A 23803-nucleotide genomic window follows, 5' to 3' on the forward strand; every position below is an offset into this window, starting at 1 on the left:
CAGCTCTTCCTCTTCCTCATCAGCGTCCCTCATCATCGCGATCCCTCCCTCTCACCTCCAGCCCTGTGCCACAGCAGCCTGCATGACGCTATCATCCTACAGCTAAGATCAGCTTGTACCTGCTCACGTCTATACCTGTCCCTTTGTTAATTGTTCGAATCCAGTGTTTTGGCACCATCATTAGGACATAGTTTCTGGTATGTAAGTTCGTGTTTCTTCCCTTTTTCCACTTTTGCATCTGTCGATCGCCTGATTCGTCCCATTTATTTGTTAGCCTCTCATCCACCCTTCACTCCCAAATACTTATCTTGTGAAATTAGAAAAATCATTTTTATCACAAACGTTTTCCTGCTTTTCACACGAGCAACCACCATTCTCGGTTTTCTTTGAGCGATCCTCGAGGGATTGTAAATGGTAGTGAATGCAGTGAAAATTCAAACATCATTTGATCATTCGTAAGGGTCAAACGACCACTTGGTGTGGCGGGAGACATTAGGCCGACATGACGATTCAACAAAACTTTACAGGAATGTGTGAATATTATAACATTGTAATAATATAATGAGAGTGGATCAAGAAAGGTGTGAATGGCGTTTCAAAGAAATTGATGGATGGAAAATTAAAGTTCAAGATTTGGTTAAACACAGAGAAATTCACTTGGACTCACCTCATCCAAACTACCATAAGGTACAATTCCACAAACTTGACCGCACTCTTGTCCGACAGCCATCCGACACCGAACGTCGTCCCCGTCAGGGTCCGAGACCGCCAGTGGGATGGAAGATGGACATCCAGACTTCACTCTGTGGAACCAATCAATGTAACTTCCTGTACCACAAGCATGATTCATATGTACCGAGCATGTGTGTTGACTGTATGATTGCTACAAGCATGATTCTCTCCTTAAGAACTGAGCACAACAAATCGATTGTGCTGCAACTTCTCATCTGTACAAATCCAAAAGATTTCCAAAATGAAAACTCCAAACTCCTACAATAGATTAGTGTAAAAGTTCGAATGAATTTACAACTATAAGAGTTGATTCAGCCCAGCGCATGTCTTCTTAACTTGGTGATGTGTGTGAAAGTCAAGAAGTCATATCTCGAGGTAACCACACAACATGGATGTGGGTGGTTGAGCCAAGAGGTTAGAGTTTATGGGTCATTCCATGTCAAATCATCAAAGAATCTGCCGTCATCTCTCAGATTTTTGTAAAACTTTGGGAACCAATTGGGACCCATGAAAAACGGCAAGAACTCAAATATTTTTGCTAACAGCCTCTTAATTAGTGAGATTCAGACTAACGAAATTTGGACTAACTAGCACGACATCGCGAATTCAAATGGCCATATCTCTAAAAGTATAACACCTAGAGAGCTGGTTTTGGTGTCATTTTAAAGGTATTTTCATGCTCTATGAATTTGTCTGGGCAACATTTTCCTACCTCCAACCACAAAAAAGTTATCACAAAATATAAACTTCAATCGTGAATCCCCAAAAGATGTATCCTTCAAATTTCCTCAAATTCATCCCACAGGTACATTATGATGTCAAGAAGCTTCCACATAAGTTTTCTGATGGGCACTCCAATAGTTTCTGAGATATGAGCAATAATGTACATGTACGTATGGCATATAGGTTCGAAAATCAGCATTTGTAATGTATTATACAATCATTCTAACCTAGCCATGACAGAGAACACAGGAAACGACCATCAATTGCTTTGAAGTATCATATACTTTCATTTTCAACTGGGCCTGAGGGGAAGAAACAAGTGCTGCTGTTGCTGCATTGAAGAGGAAATTTAAAGCCGAAGTCAGGTTAGTGAACACTGTGTACTTGAACTCACTTATTGATTGTATAATACATTACAAATGCTGATTTTCGAACCTATATGCCATATGTACATGTACATTATTGCTCATATCTCAGAAACTATTGGAGTGCCCATCAGAAAATTTATGTGGAAGCTTCTTGACATCATAAGGTACCTCTGGGATGAATTTGAGGAAATTTGAAGGACACATTTTTTGGGGATTCACGATTGAAGTTTATATTTTGTGATAACTTTTTGTGGTTGGAGGTAGGAAAATGTTGCCCAGACAAATTCATAGGGCATGAAAATACCTTTAAAATGACACCAAAACCAGCTCTCTAGATGTTATACTTTTAGAGATATGGCCATTTGAATTCGCGACGTCATGCTAATTAGTCCAAAGTTCGTTAGTCTGTATCTCACTAATTAAGAGGCTGTTAGCAAAAATATTTGAGTTCTTGCCGTTTTTCACGGGTCCCAATTGGTTGCCAAAGTTTTACAAAAATCTGAGAGATGACGGCAGATTCTTTGATGATTTGACATGGAATGACCCTTATGTGCTTTTGCTAACTTTCACGTGTGTGCCTCTTCAATGGACTCTCTAGTCCACCTCACACAAACATCTCTACTAATCTACATATCACTTCACATAGGACCACCTCTACCAACTCTCTCCCCTCACAAAACACCTCCTCCACCAACTGTGCATTCCGCTTTACAAAACAACTTCCTCTGCTAACTCTCCTCTTCCTTTCACATAACGTTCTACCACCTCTCCACTCTCCCTTCACACGTCCTTTCCTTTGCAATATTCACAAAAATACCCAAAACGGATTTTCTTTTCTCACTTGATCAGTGGTTTTGAAGTGGTTACTGGAGAGGAGTTGGGCTTCCCGATGTCCTGACGGATGCTGATATCAATGGTCGTTCTTACTTTCCAATTGGGACTGGAAGTGGTAGGACTGTTTGGTGCAGTCATCACGGATGATCCGATGAAGCAACACCCACTATACCTGGAAGAAATTACACAAGATGAAATTAGGAAACACCGATAATTATCCCAAAAAGAGAACACACAGGTGCAAACCATCTGTACCTGAATGAATCACGATTTTTCCCCCATTAGAAAGTTTGTATTTTTATATTCATGTTAAGTGAGCAGACACTGACCCACATGTTGTTACATGACCCATGTCTCTCGAGGTCATGTCTATCTTTGTTCTCCACAACATCCTGGGTTCGTTCAGACACTCTGCAGACTCCTCCACTCCCTTGAGTTCTAATTCAGGTAATCCCATCCATTGTACATTTACCCATCATGGCGAACGGTGTTTCTCGCATTTACCCATCGACCAAAGGAACAAACTTTTGTTGGCGAAATCAAACATGTCCATTTTTGCCATGATGAACACAACATATTACACATGACATACACAACATATAATACATGATATGTTGTGACATACACAAGATATTGTTGCAGACCCAGGGTCGGGAGCGACGACCACGTCGGGTGAACTACCTTGGGTTCCTAACAGACTCACTGGAATCGCAGGCCGTCACACACGAACAAGTTTGTGACGCGGTGAGTAGCTAATCGACCACAAATGCCAATCACTCAACCACGTGACTTCGAGTCCTCCATCTAATCCCGTTTACCCAAAGGTCATGTTATCTAATTACCAAGGGACACACCTTTGGTACACACTTACTTAAACCGGATCACCTTACCAGATCAGATGCAGCCGAGCGGAACTGCCAAGCATGTAACAGCTAGGATATAGATCATTGGGGAACAGTGTCCCGGCTAAACGAGGGCACGGGCCATGCTGGACCAAAGAAAGAAAACAGGAAATTGAGCTGGGAACATTTCTATACAGTGCATTTATTTACAACCAAGCAAGGAAAGGTATGTGGCGCATCGAATGGGGATTTATTTTATGTACGGCAGGGGATAGCAAGGAATTTGTGGTATGTGGCAAAAGTCAACAACATACAAAAGAGGACACAGAGCAGAATTATCGCGACTATCTTCCACAATCGTACTTAATTTAAGACAGGCGCCATCACACACACACACACACACACACACACACACACACACACACACACACACACACACACACACACACACACACACACACACACACACACACACACACACACACACACACACACACACACACACACACACACACACACCGAGGAAAGTTAGCCAAAGAAAGAGAGAGAAAGGTGAGGATAAGTGCCCTCTAAATACCTGGCGCGGTCGGCTGACCAACACGGCCCAGGACGCTTAGGGGAAGGTAGGTGGAAAGATACTGGTATTATCTTGTTGCATTGGTTCTTTGAATAGAGTGCCCCAAGGTTAAAAGGGGAGACAAATAAATATACCTTGGGCTAAAAAGGGGGTTTATTTTTTTGGGAAAAAAATATGAATCACTGAAAATCCACCATTCACTTACATGGGGAAAAGTGAGCCAGAATCAGTTTCCTCACCCTACTATTATACCTAAATCTAACTATGAGTCCCACGCAACGCAATTTGTCCCATTTACCTATGAGACAGGAGTGGAGGACGAACTACCAGAATACTAATGAAATAACTGCCTGTGGATCACTGTATATTGGATGCCATTGCCTTGGAGGCATGCGGTTTTGCAGAACCACAACAATACGATACATTGCTTCTTTCGTGTGCAGCACAAGACTGTGGGGTAACATCATTGACTGAAGGCACAGCTCTGTTGCTGATGCAATGTCCTCCGTATGTTAAGGTAGGATTTAAAAAAATATATTCAGGGTGTCAGCAATAACTTGAAACCGTGGGATATGAAATGGCCATCAACAAATGCTGGCACATGAGACGTCCAGCTTACCATCTATCTGAGGGATGGCAGAATCATTGATGAATCATCCTGCCTGCGAAACACCAGGATGACTGTTCATAGCTGGGTTGGAATTCAAATCCAGGCGAGACAGCTTCGAGGTGAGTGTGCGTACCTCTCGACTGCCCTGCCATCTACATGGTATATGACATGTGACATACACAACATGTGGTACAATGACCATCATCATGCATTCAATGGCCATCCTTGTACCACGTGACACAAATAAGTTTTTCACACAAATTGGGGAAAAGTTAAATTATGCATATCCACCCCGAAAACAAAGATTGTGTCATGACAAATTCTTGTTAAATACCTGGATTTATTGAGCAACTAGCAAATACAACCCCTCACTTTGCTGAAGGGGACAATAAAGGGTGGGGGAGGGGGGAGAAAGAGGGATGGAGAGAGAGAGAGGGGAGGCAGTTGTAGGTTGAGAGGGGGAGGGGAGGCAGAGAGGATGAAGAAGGGAGGGCTTTGGGGGAGGTGGGGAGAGCGACACCTCACCAAACATTGCTATTCACTGTGGGATTGAGGGGTTAGGACAGACAGAGACAGGGACAGACAGACAGACAGAGAGACAGACAGACAGAGAGAGAGAGAGAGAGAGAGAGAGAGAGAGAGAGAGAGAGAGAGAGAGAGAGAGAGAGAGAGAGAGAGAGAGAGAGAGAGAGAGAGAGAGAGAGAGAGAGAGAGAGACAGTGAGAAAGCAACAGAGGTGTGGGAGGAGAGTGCTGTATTTTATTAGGAGGGGACAGAGTGAGAGAGAAAGGTGGGGGAGGGAGGAGGAAAAAAAAACGACAAGAGAGGGGTGGAAGTAGGGTTAGCAAAGAGATATGTGACGCTTAATGACTGAACACGAAAAAAAACCCCAAAAACATGTCAGAACACCTGTACACACAATGACACAACAGAGTTTGTAAGGTAATCCACTGACACATCTGCAAAAACTTTGATATTTCAATTACAGAAAATTTGTGGGAACATGATCCAACAGCAATCATTAAACACACTGAAGTTATGCTGACATACGATCTTCTTCTTCTTCTTTCGGCTGCTCCCATTAGAGGTCGCCACAGCGGATCATCCGTATGATCCACATAGTGATTTGGCAAATGTTTTACGCCGGATGCCCTTCCTGACGCAACCCTGGTCGCCTCTTACGACACAGGGATATGGTACACCTATCTTAACCGTGGTATACACCGGCCCAGTACACTGGTACTCATTTCGCCGACCTCGGACGGATGACAGGCTGAGTCAACCCCCTGGTGTATTAATTCAGTGTCCCAACGGGGCTTGAACTCAGGACCTTTTGGATCCCAAGCCGCTGCCCTAACCACTGCGCCAACACCAGGCTTTGCTCACATACGATCTAATGATCCCATAAAGTGTGAACATCGAAAACAAAGCATTGCGACCACATATAATAGTTAGGTACAAAAAAGAAGAGAAGAAGGCATTGCTAATTGAGGTGTTAATACCTGTGATTTTGGATGAACGATGCAGAAATCAATAAAATTGCCAAATACCAAGACTTTAAGCATGAAGTGAAAAGATCCTGGAAGCTGAACAATGCCAAAGTTGTTCCAGTGATGCTGAAGAACCTCGTGGGAATGATGCCAAAGAACCTCAGAGAGATATTAAGAACCATCCCTGGGAATATTACTACAAACAATCTGCAGTTGGAAGCTGTCCTGGGCTCAGTAACGATCCTGAAGAGAGCCCTCGGCATGAAACGTTGAGAACAGAAAACATCACAGCTTGATCCATGGATCGTGACCCCTTCACGAAATGAAGGTGGATACTTTGAGCCGACCCTTGGAGGACTCTTCCACATTCAGAAACCCCATATGTAGATACCAATGAACGGCACACACACACACACACACACACACACACACACACACACACACACACACACACACACACACACACACACACACACACACACACACACACACACACACACACACACACACACACACACACACACACACACAAACAAACACACACACACACACACACACACACACACACACACACACACACACACACACACACACTGCCTTTCTTTGTATATCCTGTCGAGGCTCGTATGAGAGCTAACACAGAACGCACAACAAGGGGGGCATGAGACAAAAGGGTGGGAGTGGGAAGGACAAAACAGTGGGGAACAGAGACATGAGGAGATCTGTGGAAGGGAGAAGGATGAGGCGGGGAACACGGGGTATACAAGATGGACACTACAGGGACTTTCAGGAAGGAAAGCACGGAATTTGAAGGAGGTGGGTTTGGGGTGGATTAATGGGGGTAGAAAAGATCGAGGATTTCGATGGGGGATGACAAGAGGTGGTGGTGAACAGCTGTTTTGAAAGCCTGGAGGGAAGTATGGGATTGAACTGAGTGAGGGAGTTTATTCCAAAGGTGAGAAAAAAAGAGGAATGAAAGAGTGAAGGTGAGCAGTGATTAGTGATTTTGGTAGTTTTACCAGAAGGGGGTTGTTGGCGGAACTTGAGTGCCCTGCGGAAATATGGGGGGCGGGGACATATCGCAGATACTGCAGGGGGGACGAGACCAGAGAGGAGAACGTAGAAGACAGAAAGACCACCAACCTGCCTGTGGTGAGAGAGTGAGAGGCCCAAAGACTCAGCCTCATCGAGGGAGATGCCAATGATCCAAAATGCCTTGGTTTCCACAGCATGAAGCTGAGAAAGGTGAGAGGCAGGAGCACCAGCCCAGAGGAGTGAGCAGTACTTCATCAGGCTGCGGACGAAAGCTTCGTATGTCATCAGGAGCTCAGGTGGGCCGAGGATAGATAACTGTATAGACAGTTTCATCTGTGTAGATCACAAAACGATCCCTTCATTAAATATCTATTAAACAATACAAAATGTCATTGAAGAGCAATGTTAGAGATAGATAATGGTTTTTAAAAAAAAAACTCACTCAACAATACTGGTTCCGACTGTTGGAACGTTCATTTCAAAGGTGCCAGTTCCAACCATCCAGTTGCTCGGCTTGTTGTAGCCGATACATCGGTATTTCAGGGACTCTTGTGAATTGCAACCTTGCACACATCCCCATTTGCCGCTACCTTTTATTACTTTCTGAGACGTCACATCCTGTTCATCACAATCTCCACCTTCACCAGAGTTTTTGCGCCATCCGACCATGTAGTTAAAATGCACCTGCAGCAGAACACAAAGAACACTCAATATGACGTCATTGCAAAGGAAGGAAAGTGAACCTGACTAACCCGAGATTTGTTCCAGAGTAAACGCTTAATGGGGAAATCTTTCGGTTTTCTTTACTTAATAGGGGACACTGAAAGAGGATTCATTCTGATTCTCTACGCTGTTCCATGACAAGATAATTAGACGAGGGTCCCGAAGGAACTCCATTGTTTCTGTTTGATTATTTTTAGGGGACCCATTCTGGCTGGTACCCTATTGATTTTCTTGTGTTTATGCTTCTTTTATATTTTTCTATATTCTTCTATATTCTTCTATATTACTCGCAGGGACCCTTGGAAATTCCACCGAGTGCAAAATGTGATTTCAAGGCCTCAACTCCTCCTGCACCCCTCTCACAAACCCTCTCTCGCACGCGCACACGCACACACACACACACACACACACACACACACACACACACACACACACACACACACACACACACACACACACACACACACGGAAGTTACAGGCTCAAAAACGTTTTTTGCATCATTTTGAAACACTCGGTAATGTGCCGCACAGAGTTTTGATTGGAATTGTATACTCTGCCCCCCAATGAGAAATTGTTGTTATTTAATACTTCCCCTCCCCCCTGGAGAAGAAATAAAATTAATTATATTCTTGTATTCTGAATTATATCCACTTGCTGCTTATAGTTGTTTTAACTTGCTACTACCCTGCTTTTAACAGGATAAAATAAGATGTTACTTTTCAACTGGAATCAAACTGAATGTCAGTAAAATCTCCCTTTACAGTCTTTTGATCTCCATGGTGATGTGATTGAACAAAGAATAAGATAAAATTGGATCTTACTAAATAGTATGTGTTTTATCTCACTGAAATATATATATATATATATATATATATATATATATATATATATATATATATATATATATATATATATATATATATATATATATATATATAGAGTTATATATATATATATATATATATATAGAGTTATATATATATATATATATATAGAGTTATATATATATATATATATATATATATATATATATATATATATATATATAGAGTTATATATATATATATATATATATATATATATATATATATATATATATATATATATATATATATATATAGTTATATACACATATCCAAAACTAGTATTTCCAACGTTTAAATGAAACAGCCCAGCTGCTCTGGAGAGGGACGCTTGCTGCTGGCTTCAGAGAAGAGGCACCCTATTCCCTGGTGGTAAGTAAATAACTCCCGGAAGGCGATTGCAACAGATGCCTTGCCCAAGGACAATTATATAACTTTTGGCTTTTGGTGGCCAAAGCTTTGCTGATAGCATATTATAAAACGGAATGTCATGTTTTGAGATTCTTGTTACTAAATGGTGAACGGAAGGTATGATCAAAGTAATGAGCTTGGTCTCCATCCACCCGGCCTCTTCGTGTTTTGTCCTAACTCTGTTATATCCCTCTCCTTCTCACGGCTGACCTCGTATGCCGACACTGCAATCATGACCTGTGTGTGTCTATCCCCCTGCCCTTCCAAAGTGGCCATGTCTGGAGGTCCCTTTCTCATACATGTCACCTCTCCCCTCCATTCACCCCACCAGATGTTTAGCCCTCCCTTGTTTTTTCTGTCCAAAATTAGTATAAAGGGGATTGCTATGTGAATTTTGAGTAGAAATGGGGATTGTGTTTGATATTTCTTGTCTTGTTTATCCTCTTTCCCATGCGCATGTTTGTTGTTATTTGTTGATGTTGTAGGCTGTTAATAAATGGTCTGGGACTCCGACAGAGAAGAACTGAATTTATTCCACCCCACCCCCACTTCCCCCTTTATACCCGTTCTTCAAAGCAAAAGGGCAAATTGTTATATCGTCATTACATATTGCTTCAGTGGAATATTTTAACTCTTGATGCCATTAGTGACTTCATAGAAAGCACAATCGAAATGATATGCGGAAAAGTTATGTGACCATGAGCAGGTAACGGCCAGTCATGGTCACTTGTCCAACTCACAATAACATGAGATATGCGGAAAAGTTATATGACCATGAGCAGGTCATGGACCGTCACAGTCACCTATGCAACTCACAAACCCAGGAGGTGTGTGGAAAATATATGTGACAATAAACAACACATAAACCATTGATCTTCTTGACGTGTATATATATATATATATATATATATATATATATATATATATATATATATATATATATATATATATATATATATATATATGTTGTTAAGGATTCATCGGTGGCGGGATTCTCACCCAACTCTTGGCGCCACCCTCACCACCGCCGTCTCCGGGGTTTATAACGCCGACTGGCTCGGCACAGGCCTCGGGTCACGCGTCTTCAATCGCGATACCAACGTATTCCTGGACCTTACCAGTTGGGGAAATAGACCCCGGTTACAGACTGGTTTTGTCAGATGCCGAGCGTTTTCTGGCAGTCTGTAACCATTTTGGTTTTATATGCCAATTGAACGGATCGTTCCTCGACGCGACACGAATTAATCCATAGCAGCAACTTCATTCGAATCAACCAGATTTATTGGGGAACATCGGAGAACACAACACAAGCAAAATATTCACGACTATGTTTTTATCAATCTATTACCCGTTCTTAACGAGGGAACTACGGATTAAGGGTTTCGAAGGGGTCCCTACCGAGATATACCTTAAACAACATGCAGACAAGACAGACGGGTGGCATACAGACAAGACAGAGTACTTGGTGATGTTTCATGGACGAGAGGAAAGTGTTAAAAGCACGAATGTCGCTCGTAACAAGCCAATGTCCACGGATTTGAGCACCCAGCTCGAGCACGCCGCGTGGCAAAATGGCGCTCGTCTTCCTTTTTCGCACCGCACGCAGCCTCCGCGCACTCTGACCCCGGCGTAAGGTCGACGACACAAGACCGCCAGATCGACGATGGGCTTCAGCTTGTCTCTCACAAGGTCCAGCGCACAAGTCCAGGCCTGGCCTGCTCACCAGACAAGGCCAAATCGAGGTGCCGGGTTCTGCAGGCTGGGTCCATGGGATTCCAAGATGTCGTCGAGCCGTTAGGTGAGTAGGGACAGAGGCTCCATGATTAGCACACAGGTTGAACCTGTCGATCACCTCCTCTCGAAGCCAACTCCATACTCACACAGCAGCCAGGTCCTCTCCCTGCCGATCGCACCACTCGCTTTCCTTCTTCTCCTCGCCTCGAAGCCCGCGCATGCCTCAAAACCGACTGTAGTTTTTGTACTTCTCTTCAGAATCACCCGTCTTTCCTTTTCTCCGCTTGCCTCTCAAAGCCGACTGCTGTTTCTCTCATGGCAGAATCACCTCCATCCTCTCAGTTTTCTTACCCTAACAGAACTACTTTTTCTTTCTGTGGCGCGCACTTTTATGAAGCAGACAAAACTCCTCCCCCCAGCTCCACCTGCCTCTCCAGGCCACTCCCTCTCAGCCGACTGGGCGGAGCCTATCGTCCGGAGAGGGGAAGGAAGAAGAGGAAGCCCCCGGTACACCACCAATGTACGAACAATAAACATGCACCCTACATCTCCCGACACACATGTAACGTCAAATTACCGAACAACCTGGCTAAACATGCATTTAATGGGGGATCTGAGCTAATCCTACATTTAGTAGCATACTGACGGCCATTTCCGTAACACTACCCCCACATTTCTCCCATGGCTCTCCCGAGCCTCCATCTGGGTCAGCCCACGGCAATGGCCCTGTCTAACGTACAGCAGAGATCTCCCATTTACTCTAACCCACAACATGGGAAGCACTTAACTCCAAAAACCAAAGTGTCACAGTAAGATTGGCATGTCCCTATCCTCGGGTGTCGGGTCACCAATCAAACAAACAACTTCACACTCTCTGCACACTACTTAACATTCTAATAATGGATTTGAACGGGAGGGCATTCAATTTTACTTTTCACACCAACATTTGCATAGGAGCAGGACATTCAAAGGTTCAAAGTTCTTTCACATGTTCGCTCCTTCATGCCCCCTCCCGGCAGTATTGTCTATTCACCGCTGAAGGTTTCCTCACTTCCTGGCCTTATTCGCCTCTCACCAGGTGAGTTCAGTCGGCCCAGTGGCCTAATCTCACAAAGAGTTCTTCGGCCCACTGAGCCCACAAAATGGCATGGATCTTCGGCCGCAATGGTTCACAAAAGCACTTTGGTCCATATGGCCTACTCACAAGCAGTAGCAGGCAACAACCCTGCGTTGGACAGCAGGTGACACATCAATGGTGGCACGGTGATATCGATGGTAAACAAATGCAGTTCGGAGGCGTTCTTGAGGACGCACATGGGTCTGATGACCTCAGACCAGGTGAGATGGAGTGTACCCTTAACCTTCCTTGCCTGACTTGTTTTGGTTAAGTTCTCTTTTTTTTTCCTTTCTTTCTCTTTTTTTTATTCTTTTACAGACAGGATGGTGTGTTTCTTACTCAACTGTTATCTTTGTGGAAGGTGTGCTCATGACATACTGGTGGCCTCTCTGGCACTTGGAGAGGGTAACTGAGCCTGGCCCTTGCTAACCAATTTTCCCATCAACACTACTTGTACCAGGTGTCACACATGAATGGTGCGGAGGAGAGTCCATCGAACCTAACCATTTACTTTTAGCTCTAGACAATGCAACAAACCCTGCTATGGCAAGAATGATCCTAATGACCCATTTTTCCTGACCTGGCACACTGTTCCATTCTATTAAACCTGGGCAAGGCCCTTATTTGTCTTTTTCCATTTGGTGGTGCCAGGTATAACTCGCTGGCTGGGGAGTGTGACTACTATTAGGCCTCTTTGCCTGCTTTCAATCGGGGGTGGAGGACACCCAGCGACCTCGGGGTTCACCTGAGCGTGCTTCTGGCCTCCTAAGGGGTGGCTCTCTCTAGCCCCCATACTGTGCTCTCTTGGCACCCACACCGTGCTCTCATAGCACCTATACTGTGCTCTCCTGGCACTAGAACCTACCGTGCTTTCCTGGCACTGAACCCTACTGTGCTCTCCTGGCACCTCTGACAGCCTTCACCTGCCAGGAACTCCCAAAGCCCTGGTGCCCTATCTCCTGACTCACCAACTTCCCATACCATGTCACACTACCAGCCAGTATCCCCATACCTTGGCCTGCACCTACTCCCAGCAGTCCGCCTGCACAATGGAACAGCAGCCAGAATCCATGTCAAATCCTCTAAGTCCCCCTAACCTACACTAACTTGGTTAGGAGACTCCTACCGACAGGGTACGTTGTTCGCACTCACTCTCCTCATTTGCACAATCACGCCATTCACCCAAACACTTTAGTCATTCGTTCCACAGTGCCGCACACCCAGTCCACAACACCATCCAACACCTTTCACTTTTATGTGAAAACAAAAACACACCAGTTCCTCGGATCCCACTTGGTCATCACATTTAACTGGTACACTTTTTCATCAAACCCCAACCAATTTGTCTCTACGTCAATCGTCGGCTGGCCTCCTCCATACTGCCCTAATCGTTTATTTCCAATAGTTTAAACCAGACAACAAAATCTCTTCACCAGCCCCATGGAACCTCGGCGTGGTTTCAACCAGGCATTTCAGTCTTTCCTCAAACAAGCCACTCTTTGTCATCCACTTGTTTCAGGTGTGTTTAACGCTATGCCTGTAATGTCTCCACCACTCTTTTTCCAATAATCACGCAAATCCACTCGTGCCACTCTTATGCCTTCTGTCATCTCTCAATTTACAATCACTTTCGGTACAATTTTCAATCAATATTTTCACATCCCCATATGGCCTGCTTCTCTGGCTCATTGGAAGCGGAGTGAGGGAACGAATCCTCCATTTCCCATTACATGACCCCGCCGCCTTTCCGGCACGGCTCAAAGGGGTCACGACTCAATGGGGGCTGTGGTCCACCCCCTCCTTTTCTCCAGGGTTCGTGGAAATCAGGTAAACCCCAATCTGTGGAATGGCCTCCTCCTTTTCTCCAGGGTTCACGGAAATCAGGTAAACCCCAATCGGTGGAATGGCCTCCCCCTCTTCTCCAGGGTTCACGGAAATCAGGTAAACCCCAATCGGTGGAATGGCCTCCCCTCTTCTCTATAACTCCCTGAAGACAGATAAGCCCCACTCAGCTAGCCAAACCCCTCGTGTGCTCAGAAAGGTTTGAAGACCAAGTAACACACGCCAGTGCCACTTGCTACTCATCTGCGCTCTACCCCAAAGTTCCTGTGAGGCTGATAGAGGCTCTACCACAAAGTTCCTGTGAGGCTGATCCAATTTCTAAAGCCTGCTCCTGGATGCAGCACCTCCAACTCTATAAGAACCCATGCGGAGCTGTCCAATATGGTTTCCGTCCCCTGGCTCAAGTTCTGTCCTGATGGCATTTTTATTTTCCCTTGCACCTCAACCCTATTTCCTATGTCACCACTCATCTCACGCTCAGGACTCCCACACACAGCAGGCTGCACACATTCCAAGGTTATGTGTTGACATTCCACACCTTCAACCTTGCCTGTGTACTGACCAACTGCCTCGCACTCCAGGGTTACATTCTCGACCGCCAGGTGAGTACCCACACACGTTTCGGCCTCGGCAGCACATACCGGTGCTGTGGACTGGACTGTGGGCTCACAGCATTCGTTCACAGGCACTCCACACACACATTCAGGGGGCATGCATACGTGCACCCCATCGGACAGAGTCTCTTCGTTAACATAAAATTCAATTTCTACCTTAAGCTCATCGTCCGCACCATGTATGCATGTATCTACGTACCTGCTTCGTTCCAGTGTAACCTCTGCCCGGTCTCTTCTCTCCAGCCGGTTGCTCATCATCGGTTCGCCACACTCCTCTGGGTCTGTCAGCTCCACATGCTGGACCTGGTCAAAATGTGTTTCATTCGTCAACAACCCCGCATGCTCCCTCAATGTCTCCTTCACCAGGGTTTGCTCTAATTGTGGTGTCATCCGACGAGTGATGTCAATCAAGTTCCGCACCACGAACATTCCTCCCTGTAGTGATGCCACACATCCCACATTATTGTGCTGTTCTACTTCCTGGCTCCATTTTCTTTTCCATTCAAGTTGTTCTTCCTCTCCGAGCCTTTTTAGTTGTTCGTTATCTTTCCAGAGTTTTTCCATCTCCGTGTACTCCAACTTTGCTCTCTCCTTTGGTTGGTCAATTTCAAATTCGTTTTCTTTTTGTTTTCTATCCTGTCTCTCATGTTCTTCCTTCTCCAATCTCGTCGCTTCCTTCAATTTGTTGATTTCCTTTTCCTGCTTCATTCGTTGTTCTTCCAACATCTCCGCGTACTCCAACCTTGCTTTCTCCTTTAGTTGTTCTTGTCTTTTTTGTTTCCTCTCCCACTGTCTCTCATGTTCTTCCTTCTCCAATCTCGTCGTTTCTTTCAATTGGTTGATCTCCCTTTCCTGTTTCATTTGTTGTTCTTTCACTATCTCCTCGTACTCCAATCTTGCTTTCTCCTTTAGTTGTTTAATTTCAAATCCATGTTCTTTTTGTTTTCTATCCCACTGTCTCTCTTGTTCTTCCTTCTTCAATCTCATCGTTTCTCTCAATTGATTGGTCTCCATTTCCTGCTTCATTCGTTGTTCTTTCACTACTCTTTCTTGCATCTCATTCTTTAATCTTTCTTTGGCTTCTAACTGTTCGATCTGCACAGTGTGGTTCCTTAGGCCTAAGTCACATTTGGCACGGCGGCCGTAGGGTCTACAAAATCTACGGCCACTAGCAATTATAGGGCGGCCGCAGTATTTCCACAGTCACACAATGTAGCAGTCACATATGTTTTTTTGTTTTTTTTCGGGGAGCCGCACGGTGTATTTATAAATTGTAGAGACCGAAAACGTGGGGGTGCCGTACGGTCTTTGATTTTATGTCGCACGGTGACCTTAGGGCGTCCCTGCGGCGGCCATAGAATTTTCAAGGCAGATGCAAGGTGCCCGCAAGGCGACCGCAGGGGGCCCTAAGGCGAACGTGCGGCCAGACGGATGGTAACGAGTGGGTATATATACCAGTTCTTTTTTAACTGAAATAAAAATATAACAGTTCGGAATATACCAGTATGTATAACTGAATATACTATAACTATAACATATATATAACTGAATATACCAGTTCGGAGTATAGGCAAACACCTATACTCCGATCTCTAGCGGCACCGCACGGTGGACGCACGGTCGACGCAGACTGCCACGGAGGCCGTATGTAGGACGCACGGCAGGCGTAGGGGAACCGTGCGTCGACCCTGCGTTGCCCGCAGGTAGTCACACAGACCGCAAGGCCACCGTATGTTGAACACAGGGACGCCTTAGGACTACCCTACGGCGACGGTGGAAATAGTGCGGCCGCCGTAATTTTTCGGGGGTTGGCAAAATTCATTTTTCATTGATAAGAGCCTACGGCAGCCACACGAATAACGCAAGCCTACCGTACGCCCTACGTACGGTCGACGTGGAACACATCTACATCACAGCTTGGCTTGTCGAATTTCTACGGCCAACGTAGAAATGAAAAAGTTATAACTTCGCGCTATAATTCCACAGCGACCCCTACGGCCTGTAAAAGATAGCCATACGGCGTAGAGCCACCCAGAGGCCACCTCAGAAACTCTGCGGCCGCCGCACGTTTCTGTCAATTCGGGGGGGGGGGGTTACGGCCGCCGTATCCTAGCCAGAGCAAATGTGACTTAGGCCTTAAGGTTTCATTCTCCGTTCTCTTTCTTTCCTCTCTTAACATCCTCAGGTCGTTTTGTAATCCTGTCTCTTTGTTTTGGTGTTTCTGTAACTCCGAAGTTTTTTTCCCATAATTCCTCTCTCATCGCCTCACCTCTTTTGCATTCTTGCTTTCTCCATTGGTCCATTATCTTACCGTGTCCCTTGCTAATTTCTAGTTCACTCGCCAGTTCATTCCCCCTGCACTGCGATTTCCGAAACTGTGCTGACTTTTCCAACAATTGTTCCCTCTCTTGCTCCAGATATTTCTCTCCTCTTTTTATCTCCTGTTCCAGGCTCTCCCTTTTCTGATTGCCTGATCTTACCTCTTCCTTCAGTAGTTCCAATTCCCGTTTTTCCTTTTCCAGCTTTGTTTTCCATTGTTCCTCCAGACTCTTCCTATCCCGAGAATTACTAATTTGCTCCTCCTCTATTCTTTTGTTCAGTTCGCTCTTCTCTTGTTCCAACTTATGGGTACTCCCCTCTACTTTCCTCATTTCTTCCTGTAATTCCTTGAACTGTCTCGACTTTTCCAACCATTCATGGGTAATCCGCTCTACCTTAATCCATCCTCCACATAGTTCCACGCCTGTGTTGGCTAAGTCCTCCTCCAGCCCCCGAATTCGTTCCTGTGCATCGGCAATTGTTGTGACTCCCTGTGCACATAATCCTCCTGAACCTCGTCCGCGTACGGTTGTGCCTCGTCCAATTTAATCTGCAATTCCTCTATATCGTTATAACCACACCTCCACTGCTCCATGTCATCCGACAATCGTGTATGAATCTCGTCAATGTACGCATCGTAATCCTGCTTCACCTGCCATGACCACGTGGTTTGAACTGGTGGGTGGGAGCGCTTCCCCCGTGCCGTGCGGTTCGTTGGGCTAAAAGTAGAACTCTCCCGCTTCGTGTCGCGCCGAGATGGAGCCGCGCCGCCATTTTGCGACTCCATTTTCTTTATAATTTCCAAGTTTCACACCCGATCCGCTCAAAATCAAATCAAATCAAATTTGGACCGTTTTTTTTTTCTCTCGCGCCTCTCGTAACCAATGTTCAGGGTGCGTAATGCACCACAGGTCCAAATATCCCGCTCCTGACACCAAACTGTTAAGGATTCAGCGGTGGCGCGATTCTCACCCGACTCTTGGCACCACCCTCACCACTGCCGTCTCCGGGGTTTATAACGCCGGCTGGCTCGGCATAGGCCTCCGGTCACGCGTCTTCAATTGCGATACCAAAGCAATCCTGGACCTTACCAGTTGGGGAAATAGACCCTGGTTACAGACTGGTTTTGTTACACAAATTAATCCATAGCGGCAACTTCATTCGAATCAACCAGATTTATTGGGGAACATCGGGAAACACAACACAAGCAAAACATTCACGACTATGTTTTTATCAATCTATAACCCATTCTTAACTAGGGAACTACGGATTACGGGTTTCAAGGGGGTCCCTACCGATATATGCCTTAAACAACATGCAGACAAGACAGACAGACAGCATGCAGACAAGACAGAGTACTTGGTGATGTTTTATGGATGATAGGAAAGTGGCAAAAGCACGAATGTCACTCGTAACAAGCCGATGTCCACGGATTCGAGCACCAGCTCGAGCACGCCGTGTGGAAAAATGGCGCTCGTCTTCCTTTTTCGCACCGCACGCGGCCTCCGCGCGCTCTGACCCCACATAAGGCCGACGGCACAAGACCGCCAGATCGACGATGGGCTTCAGCTGGTCTCTCACAAGGTCCAGCACGCAAGTCCAGGCCTGGCCTGCTCACCAGACAAGGCCAAATCGAGGTGCTGGGCTCCGCAGGCTGGGTCCATGGGATTCCAAGACGTCGTCGAGCCGTGAGGTGAGTCGGGACAGAGGCTCCGTGATTAGCACACAGGTTGAACCTGTCAATCACCTCATCTCGAAGCCGACTCCAGACTTACACAGCAGTCAGGTCCTCCCCCTGCCAATCGCACCACTCGCTTTCCTTCTTCACCTCACCTCGAACCCCGCGCACGCCTCAAAACCGATGCAGTTTTTATACTTCTCTTCAGAATCACCCCTGTCCTTCCTTTTCTCCGCTTGCCTCTCAAAGCCGACTGCCGTTTCTCTCACGGCAGAATCACCTCCGTCCTCTCAGTTTTCTTACCCCAACAGAACTATTTTTCTTTCTGGGGCACGCCCCTTTACGAAGCCGACAAAACTCCTCTCCCCAGCTCCACCTCCCTCTCCAGGCCACTCCCCCTCAGCCGACTTGGCGGGGCCTATCGTCTGGAGAGGGGAAGGAAGAAGAGGAAGCCCCCGGTACACCACCAATGTACGATCAATAAACATGCACCCTACACCTCCCGACACACATGTGACGTCAAATTACCGAACAACCTGGCTAAACATGCATTTAATGGGGGATCTGAGCTAATCCTACATTTAGTAGCATACTGAGGGCCATTTCCGTAACAATATATATATATATATATATATATATATATATATATATATATATATATATATATATATATATATTAAAGAATGATCTCAGACAAAGCCCTTTTATGACACGGGTTTAAGCCTTGCTTGGGAGAATGCCCTCCCCACTTCAAGCCTTCAAAACCCCTTCCCATCATGGTCGACTGCCCGTCTCACAATCCCACGAGATATGTGGAAAAGAGATGTGGCAATAAATGACACAAAACCGATGATCTTCTTCCTGCGAGCTTACGAGTCTGTGGAGAAATTTGTGAGATGCCTGTACACTGGTGCTGAGCACTGTGGTTTCCATGACAACAATGAGGAAATCAGGGATCAACTCGTGTTGGGACTTGCTGACAAGAAACTCACTCTGGAATTACAATTGAGGGCAGATCTCAGTCTAGAAATGGCATTTCAGGTGGTTGTCCAAATCTCTCAATGGTGAAGAATCACTTTAAAATATTTCCAATATCCACATCTGGATTCAGATAATCACAAAAATCGAATTGATTAATCTGCATCACACAGCAACCCGTCCAAGTTTCGTCCAAATCTGTCCCCAACTTTTTGAGATATCCTGCTCACAGACAGACAAGTGAAAATAGAACCTCCTTCAACCTTCGTTGGTGGAGGTAATTAACAATATCTGATAAACAAACTTCAATTTGCATTGTGGGAAAAATAAATGTAATTAATTTGATTGCATGAGTTTGTGGATGTAAAACATTCAAAGTTATTTATTATGTAATCATTCCCTTTCGCCCATTGAAAACCAATGAGATGTTCACAGATCCAGGAGGACCCAAATAATGTTTAAAATACTAATAATAATTATAGTTACAATAACATGAGTATTTAACAAAGGAAAGTCTCATCGGGATATTTTCCAAGGTGACACCGAGCACACGAGTCACTGATTGCAACCTCCTGATTAATGAAGATTTAAAACACATTTTATAATTTACAAGTTCTTAAAATGTGACGTTAATAACCCGACTTCATTGTTATGCAAAGCTACATGTGTGATGTATTATTTTGCATGACGTCATGTCGGCTCTGAGTGAATACATCGAAAGTTGACTTTTAGAACAAATAAGTTTCAAATTTCATGAAATGTTATTCCGAATGTGACTCCAACCATGAAACATTTGAGAGTTGAAGTGATTCGCCCAATAGTTTGCATGAAAGTAAACCAGAACTTTAACTCAGTCACCAAACTCAGAAAAATCTCAAACCTTCTTTCCACCAATGTATTCCCAGCTGATGGTCCCACCACGAAAATGGCTTCCAAGGACCAGATGACCAGAGCACAGCAGTGCAATGACAAGGAGGACGAGGCTTCTCCCTGATCTCTCCATAACTCCAATTGCTACTTCAGTTTGCGAGAACCAGACGAGGGACAAAGTAGTGGTGTCTGGACAAGCCAGCTGTGGTTATTAGAGTTTGGTCTCTTTTATACAAGACAGGTCACACCTTTACTACCCTGACATCAAACACCCCCATCTCTCTTTCTCCTCCCCCCGGCCTTCGAATTGGAATCTAATCATTATGGTGTCATTTTCAAATATGAAAATTTAATGCAAAAAAAGAAAGCAGAGAAATCCCAACAAAGAACTCATTGTAATCTGGAATACCCATGTCGTTAAAAAAAAACTTCATCAAAAAAAGAAAAATCTCAAACGATTGAGCAATTTCCCATTGAAACCACAAAAGCATTCGTTCACCGAATACCTATAACACATTGAAAGACATTAACTCAAGCACTAGAACCAGGGCTCATGTTGCATGTCATACACAATATCATAGGTAACCTGTTCAGATGATGCTCTTTCTGAATGCACATCATTTTGTCCTCATGACCTTTTGTAATGGTTTTTGTTGTGTGCAGATTCTTGGCTTCTGAAGAGCAAGAATACAGAACAAACGAGGACAAAACAAAACAAAAAGAAGAATGGAAATGGGGGGCCTGGGGTAAGAGGGGGGTGGAGGAGACACCAACAGCAGGAGAGATGATAGAATGGGAGACCTGGAGGAAGGAAGGACATGGGGAACAACGAGAGTAACAAGAGGGGGAGAAGGACACAGGGGTGGGGTGATACAGGTACAAACTCTCAACCATGGAAGTGGAACAAAACATCCCTTTCATGAGACGAGTAATTCTATCGTAAACCCAAACGGTCATTCAGCTTAAGGTTGGTAAAAATTCCGCACCTGATAATCTGGTATCATATGACTCACGTTTGCACACATTCAGGTGTTCATAAACAAATTAATGAATACAACAGTTTTGGAACGAATGACTCAGTGGGGAATAGTATAAAATAGATCTCTCAAGTTGTATGCTCGAGACAGTTCCGCAGGTCTCATCTCTTGTCCAAGTAACTTCAATATCTCCACTCCTTTGTTCCTCTTTTTGTGGTGTACATTGTCAATGCTCGTGGAAGAGCTAGAGCACATAAAGGATCAGGACACAACATAACAATACGAACAGCAGAATGAGAATGGGAAAATACCAACAGGGAAGCGGAGGGAGAAAATCGATGGAGGGCACAAACGAGGGAGGTGGGTAATGGTGACAATTTAATGGAAAAACGCAAGGGGTGGACAAGTTGGAATCAAAAGGAAAATGTGGGAGGGGTTGGGGTGGTTTAATGGGGGTCGAAAAGATCATGGTTTTGGATTGGGGTGGGGGAGGGGACGATCTGAGATGATCGTGGAACAGCTGCCTTGAAGACATGGATGGAAGAATGACATTGAAGAGAGTGCGGAAGTTGGTTCCACAGGCAGGAAAAAAGAAGAACAAATTAGTGGTGTGAGCAGTGGTTGGGAATTTTGGCACTTTCACTATGAGGGGGCTACTGGTGGACTGCATGTGTCCCACAGATACCTTGGGGGGGGGTGCAATGCACGAAGAGGGCAGAGGGTACAAGACCAGAATGGAGGCAGAAGAAGACAGAGCGATGACGAAGTGATAGTCCCATCGACTCAGCTTCATTGCATGAATGAATAGGGTCGAAAAGTTCAATAGGGTCGGATTGATTGCAGTGCAAGGACGGACTGATATTGCAGTACAAAAAGGTTGTGTGGTGGATACATTTATTTTATAATATTATTTTCATGTTTGGCTGTGGCCCAAATAAGCCTAATGATTGATTCAACTTCACAAATAAAGGCTATTCACCCACATAATATATATATTAGTGAAAACCTAGATGAGAGACAAGGATTGATTTAAAAGCTCATGAGAAAGATGATTATTACATTCCTTTTTAGAGTATATATCTGTGTTCGGTATTAATTAACACCCATGAATGAATAGTAACTGACTTGATTGAAGCTTGTGTGATTACAAACATGAGCCCCATGGGCACATGATTGATACAGCTCTGTATTCTCATTGCGACAACAACAACATACTTATGCTTTTCAATGCATGTAAAGGTATAAAGTCTATTGCAAAGCATTGTAATTAAGTAAAGTTGGTTTGTCACCATAAATGGAGTTGGTCACCAAGAAGGATCATGGGTAAAAGATCATCTGACCCAGAGTTGAGGAAACTGAAGCTGTTTTTGTATGAAAAACGAAACGTGTTTATCACGTCCTTGAACACAGGTAGCCGCCCACGTAGACTGCCCGAAGGCCCTTTGTGGTGTGACTCGAACTGCTTGCTTGTAATGAGTGGGAGGTTAATTATCATGCTCGCACAGGTGTTCACATGCTCGCACAGGTGTTCACATACTCACACACAATCCGTACATTGGGTTCTGCTAATTAAGAGACTGAGGAACATTGAGTGATTTGTAGTTTTGCCAAGACAACATGTACTCTTGTATCTTTGTGATTAATTTTGTGATAAAAAGCTCGGCTTGTGAACAGAACTCTGCGAGAGGGAGGTGTAGGGGACTCATCTTGGTGTTTCTTTGTGCACTTGCCTCTTCCCGTGTCCACGAATAAATGATTCAACTCTCATTGGGACTGGAGTTACTGGAGTGAGGTTCGATTCCAATGGAGGTTCGAGTAATTCTCCAACAGTTACTGTGCAAGGTGATCATTTAATTTAAGAAAACCTCCATTTAGCATTGTGACCTGAAAATACCATTCAACAAGTGAAAAAGACATAAAATGTCAAAGCCCCCGTTGTTTTAGCAATTTTGCTGTACAGAGTTAAAGGGCGAGCCCCTATTTATGTACAACACAAATGGCTACTCGTCGGCCATCTTGGATGGGGTCTCGAAAACAATTGACGTGCATATGTGTGCCATCATTTGTTTTATTTTTAGTCAAGAACGGATAAAATCGGTCTACACATGTCCGAGATATGGTTGGGAACACACGCACGGACACAAAAATCGAGATAAAACCCATAAGCCCCCGTTTAGGACCAAATCCAACGGGGGCTAATCATAGAGTTCAAAGAAGATAAAAAAACAAACTTAAATTTAATAATAGGTGAATCTGATGATGTAATTTGGAGATGGAGCATCCGTTTCCTTGTCGAAGAAGTTGGTGTTTCAAACCTGTGTTGCTTCCTTGCTTGACACAACATTTAACCAGAGTTGAGGTCAAAGCCACCCAATGCTCGCCTGTTTATACATTTATCGTTTTTAAAAGACGAGTCTAATAATTAATATTTTTTATAAAGCATTGCAGTGAAGTATAATTATAAA

The 23803-nt window shown here is 44.6% G+C and overlaps 1 protein-coding gene across 1 annotated transcript in view; it reads right to left on the reverse strand.

Annotated features, from left to right (window-relative positions):
• The window catches only part of LOC147010365 (uncharacterized), a 48082-nt gene extending 27503 nt beyond the window's left edge, over positions 1 to 20579 (reverse strand). Inside the window, exons 1-4 of the mRNA XM_085858868.1 lie at positions 20372 to 20579; positions 7654 to 7895; positions 2665 to 2829; positions 668 to 803 (exon numbers count right to left, since the gene is read on the reverse strand). Of these exons, the coding sequence (XP_085714994.1) occupies positions 668 to 803; positions 2665 to 2829; positions 7654 to 7895; positions 20372 to 20494 (666 nt within the window). The 5' untranslated portion in view covers positions 20495 to 20579. The remainder of the gene's footprint in view (positions 1 to 667; positions 804 to 2664; positions 2830 to 7653; positions 7896 to 20371) is intronic.
• Between the last annotated feature and the right edge of the window lie 3224 nt (positions 20580 to 23803).

The sequence above is a fragment of the Eptatretus burgeri genome, chromosome 16 (assembly GCF_056783735.1).
Source record: "Eptatretus burgeri isolate ZD-2024b chromosome 16, Ebu_testis_v1, whole genome shotgun sequence".
In the NCBI taxonomy this organism is placed as follows: domain Eukaryota; kingdom Metazoa; phylum Chordata; class Myxini; order Myxiniformes; family Myxinidae; genus Eptatretus; species Eptatretus burgeri.